Genomic DNA, 5,517 nt, shown 5'->3' with positions numbered 1-5,517 from the left:
AATAAGGGTATTAAAGTAATTTATTTATATAAAATTAATTTAAGACATTTATTTAATATTTTATTTTAACTATATAGTGATTTTATGTGATTTAATTTTTTACTTAAAAAAATTATTTTTTTATTTTGATGCATTTTGAAATAAATACATTTAATTTTGATTTAAACAATTTATTTTTTTACTTAAGACGGTGGTTACAAAAATTTCAATTTTCGTCACAATTACATATGATTCATAATTAATTGAGTTTTTTTTTCAAAAGAAAATTCTTAATCACATGTGATGTATAACATAATACATTTAATACGAAAATATAATTGATAATTTACAAATATCCATAGCCGGCCCTGGCCGTAAGCCTAGGGGGCGACGGCCAGGGCAGCAAAAAGCCCAAGGGCATCAAATTTTTGTAGCCCAATAATACATGTATAGGTTTCAATTTTGATTTGGGCCTAAACTAATGTTAGCATTACCAGTCCACTAATCTCAAGCGGCCTTTCGTCCTCCTCCTCCCTCGACTCTCGCAATCTCGCCTCGCTCTTTCACTCTTTCGCTCAAGGTCATGGACGAACAGTTTTCTCAAATCAGTGAATCATCACTCTTCTAAACTCACGATTCACGAATCACAAATCGAAATCTCGCTCTCTGCCTCTCTCGAGTCTCGAGTCTCGACCGTCTCTCGGCCTCTCGACCGTCTCTCGAGACTCGACCGTCTCTCGGCCTCTCGCTCGCCTCTCGCATCTTATGACTTGTGAGGTTAGGCCATTAGGGTTGTTTACTTTACTTATGTTTTCTTATGTTTCTAATTCTTGTTTGATTGCAAAACCTAAGTATGATATGAAGCTGTGAAATTGGTCCTTTGTTGTGGTTTGTCATTTGTGTTTCTAGTATTGTTAGTAATTATGTTTCTAATTCTCGCTCTCTGCCTCTCACGAGTCTGTTACTGTATCGTGTATCAAACTGTATGTCTGTATGTATAATGTTAAATTGTTAATTTATCATGTATGCCTAAATCCTGATTGAAAAACCTAAGTATGACTGATTGACTGTATGAAGTTGTATGTATACGGTATGCCTAATTTCCTACTTACAAATTAGTCTAATATTGTATGTATACTCCTCTTGTTCCTTTCGGAAAAAAAAAACATCCATTTCTTGTTAGATTTTGCATTCCTTTCAATTTGTTCAAGCCTTAAAACTTTTACTTTTTAGGGCTATTTAGAAGCTTTTTAAGAGCTGTTTTGAAGTGGGTTAGTATAGGACAAAGGCTTAAAACAACCAAGTTGCTTAATCGTTCCACTTTCTTGGGAATTTTACAACACGAAAGTCATATTGAAAGTGTTTTATTATAATATATTGATGATTTGACTTTGAAATTTTTATCTGTTACTTGATGGGTTAGCAATCTTGAGTATTGAGAGTAAGTTTTTAGCTAATATTAGTTATGACGAAGTGATAGATATTTTTGTTTCAAAAAACGCAAGAAGACATCGTTTTAGATGAATGGTGATGTATTTTATATTTTGTTACACGGGGTTTTGGTTTATGTCTCCCCCCATTGCATCATTTTTGTTATATTTAAAATAAATCGGTGTGGGGATGAGCCGCCTAGATTGACTAGGTTCCAAACCCCTTCAAATAGTTTATTTTGGTTTTTATTTACACATATAAGGGGCATTTTTTTGACCTTTTGCCGTGGATATCCAAAATCTCAGGGTCGGCCCTGCAAATATCATATGTAATATTGTAGATAACATGCGTTTCTTTTTCACTTAAATTTACTATGATCAATATCACCTATGATATTTTGACGAAATTAGCAATTTCTTTTTGGAAAAAAAAAAGTTGTCGATTATGAATATCACATGTGATTTTTGATGAAAATTATAAAAAAAAATCTCAAATACATATTTCAATAAAAATTAAACGAAAAACTATACCATGCTCATGCTAAATGTCATAAAAATAAATAAAAGATTAATCATATTTAAATCACGTAAATCTTATAAAGAAAATCATAAATAAATATTTTAATTAAATGTATTAAATAACTTTTTATAGAATTAAATGTTATATATTATTTGTATACAATAAATGACACATGCTCTTTTAAATGATTTTTTTTTATATTTTTTATTTAATGTATGATTTAAATAAATGATTAACCCATAATTATCATCTTATATTTTTATTTAGAGATCATTCTCGTATGAAAATCCTTCAAATTATAAAATATAATAAAAATATTTTAAATACGCACTCGTATGTAGATATACCCGTAATTGAAAATTTAAAAATCAAGTTAAGAATTACAAAAATACATATTTACATTGGGTATTAAATTAAATAGAATAAAATTCTATTTTTTTGTATGATCTATTGAATTAAAAAACAATTATATTTAATATAATTTATATTTATTTAAATTAAGAATTAATTTGTGGGTCCCAAAGATGGATCCTTTCATACAATTACAAGCTTCCAAAACTTTTTCGAGTTTCATTTTTTATTGTTTACAAAATAAATAAAACAAAAATATTATTTTTTAAAAGAAAAACAAAATTATCATTAAAATTAAAATATTTTGTAATTTCCACACGATGCTTTTAAAAAATAGATATAATCAACATGATTCTAAAAATACATCGATACATATTTTTATAGACTTGTGATCATGTGAGATCAAGAGTTTTTCATAAGACCTGTAAAACCAATTCTCAACCCTTAGATTATATCTTCAATCTAAACATTCATAAACGCCACAAGACTTCTCAATAATCACAAAATTATCAAAGTGCAACTTTAGACCATTAGATCATTAGTTTATAAGGCTGATCAAAGAACATAAATTAGTCTTACGAGTCTCACGAAAAACATTTAGTCTCACGTGAACTCAACCTTATTTATATAAATGCATATAATTATAAAATGTAAAACTCAATAAGTAACATAGCATACAAATCATACTCATATCATGGCGTAGAAGACATGTTCTCCTTTATAAACCAAAAGATACAAACTTGAATCTTAAGCCCAGTACGGTCAATTAGAACATTTTTTGGTCAAGCAGAAAGGATACGTGATTAAACTCGACACCTAACAATCGTAAACGTTGCATTATAAAATCGAACGAAATTGGGAATTTGATGTAGAAAAATGGAGCATCTAAGCTTTACACAAGTTCTTTAAAGGAGTTCAAGATGAGGATGAGAGAACCCTTTCAATGGCAGCCACATAGAATTCTTTGGGCATGGTTCCAACCACTGACTCCAACTGCTGACCATTCTTGAACAATAGCACAATGGGCACAGCCTTGATCTCATATTCCTCTGTGATTTGTGGGTCTTGGTCAGCATTCAGGACAAAACACTTGAGCCTCCCGCCATACTCACCCGCAATCTCATCAATCACACGGTGCACCATCTGGCACGGTCCGCACCAACTAGCGTAGAACTCCACCAGTACGGGTGTTTTGCTGTCCATAATCGATGCCTCCCATGACTGTCCGGTCACCACTGTTGCTGTAATCATAGACATTAGCCAAAATTTGGTAAACATTTCCAAGAAAATTTCAACTTCTAGAAAAAAAAGGAAGACCAAGAAACTGTTTGATGATGGGAAAAGGTGTGGATTGTGGCATAGGTTAGATTTAGGGGCAATTTACGAACACAAAATCAGCACCTTCAGTCCCTAGGTAAACATGTTGATACTGACCGAATCACAGCATTGTGTTGGTTACTAGGTTTCAACTTCATTTTTTTAATCAATCTCGAAATTCCTTTCAGTAGTAGATTTACACTTTGATATCATGAGAATATGTGAAACCACCATATGTACTCTCCAAAAGAGTCTTCAAGGAGAGAAGGGAGGTTCCAACATCTATGCACAAGAAATGGTCCAAATCTAGCCGGTGTGGGACTCTAAACATGCCCCCTACAACGGAGGCTAGATGGGCACAGCTTGTCCAAACCGTTGAAAGGGGGATTGACAAGTACATACTGCCCCTAGGTATCGAGTCCCTAGATTGGTAGACCTGGCTTTGAGTGAGAATATGTATGAACCCTATTAGATTAATTTTCAAAAGAGCCCTTAAGGAGAGAATGGAAGTTCCAACATACATGGAGGATAAATGCTCCAACTGTCCAAGTCTAGCCGGTGTGGGACTCTCTTACAGATACTATGTCATCAAGGCCTTCAGAATAAATGGTTAAAGATTCACATAACAGTTTCAGTAGTAGATTTACACTTGGATATTATGTCATGAAAGCCTTCAGAAGCACATCATCTGTAAGTGGTTAAATAAATCACAAAACCCTAATTGCATTATAGAATTCCTTAACTGAAGGCATTCAATGACTCTAAGGCTTTTCTTGAAGCATTTCCAAGGACTAAATTGATCAATTTTCTTGATCTGTATGATTACTATTCTTCCCTATGTGCAGAAGTATCCACGAATATGAATCGACACCCACGGTTTGGATAATCCCACTACAAGATCTCAAGTACTTGCAAGTAAATAGAAGTATTGAACCAGACAAGAGTACCCACAAAATGATCTAAGTATTAAGCAATTCGAACCTTAATCGTTTAGATGCAACAACATTCTATGAATGTTTATTGGGTTAGCAATCTAGAAACAATAAATCCCCCAATTTAATCCCACTCTAATTGCACTATTGAAGAAAATCTAGTAATAGATTCCAACTAAATTCAAGAAATCTCCAAGAAATCTCAATAAAACATATAAAAAATGGAAAAAGGAAATCATGCTAAAATCATATAGTTTTTCCGGCCATGTTAATGATAAGGCCTTCATTTCCGATCATAATCACAGAAATGTTAAGGAAAAGAGGTGAAGAGTACCTTTAGATTGGCGTCGCATGGAGACGAGTCGAAGAGGGGACGGGGTTTTGGTTGGGTGGAAAGAGAGAGAAGAGAAACCATTAATTTGGCGAGGGGAAGAAAACGAGAAAGATGGCGGCGAGAAGTGGTGGCGATTGTGAGAAGGAGGACGAGTCAAAAGAGAGTGATAAGCGGAAGAAGAAGATGCGATCGCCATTAAAATCAGATTATGAAGCAGATCAAACTAGAAAAAGCGATGGGATCTTGGTTGGCGAAGGGGAAATCATGAATGAGATGTGATGGGGACGTGAGAGTCGCAGGTTTTGTTAGATCGGTGATGGTGAAGGTGAAGAAGAAGACAGAGAGTTGCGTTTTGTAATAAAACGTCTTTTTATATCAGCAAACGTGTTTAGATTAGTTGTAATAATCACGTAATTAGTGTCTAATTAATTTTATTTATTTAAAACTAGTTATGTACCCGTGCAATGTTCGGGAGCCGTGAGTTTTAACGATTTAGAAGTTTAACTGGTTTTATTAAAGAAGATTTAACGATGATATAAATTGCATCTGGTCTTTACATATTAATACAATTTGAATAAATAAAAATTATGGTTCCAGTTACAGTCTATCGATAAAAAAAATTGTACGACAATTTAGAATCCAATATATTTAAAA

The 5,517-nt window shown here is 33.0% G+C and overlaps 1 protein-coding gene across 1 annotated transcript; it reads right to left on the bottom strand.

Moving 5' to 3' along the window:
* Window positions 1–2,977: 2,977 nt before the first annotated feature.
* LOC112507552 (thioredoxin M3, chloroplastic-like) lies at window positions 2,978–5,160 on the bottom strand. Its single transcript, XM_025112191.1, has 2 exons — window positions 4,864–5,160; window positions 2,978–3,521 (listed from the first exon to the last, which is right to left on the bottom strand). Exons 1-2 carry the CDS (start codon window positions 5,057–5,059, stop codon window positions 3,196–3,198), a joined length of 522 nt encoding a protein of 173 aa, XP_024967959.1. The 5' UTR covers window positions 5,060–5,160; the 3' UTR covers window positions 2,978–3,195.
* Window positions 5,161–5,517: the final 357 nt, after the last annotated feature.

Source organism: Cynara cardunculus, assembly GCF_001531365.2.
Source record: "Cynara cardunculus var. scolymus isolate 2C chromosome LG 2, CcrdV1, whole genome shotgun sequence".
NCBI lineage: Eukaryota > Viridiplantae > Streptophyta > Magnoliopsida > Asterales > Asteraceae > Cynara > Cynara cardunculus.
This window is presented reverse-complemented; position numbering and strand designations above follow the sequence as displayed.

Excerpts from the sequence above, each read along its gene's own strand:
- LOC112507552 (XM_025112191.1), bottom strand. The coding sequence starts at position 5,059 with ATGGCGATCGCATCTTCTTCTTCCGCTTATCACTCTCTTTTGACTCGT. Across the intron at positions 3,522-4,863 it reads CATGCGACGCCAATCTAAAG|CAACAGTGGTGACCGGACAG; the intron begins GTACTCTTCACC and ends CTATGATTACAG.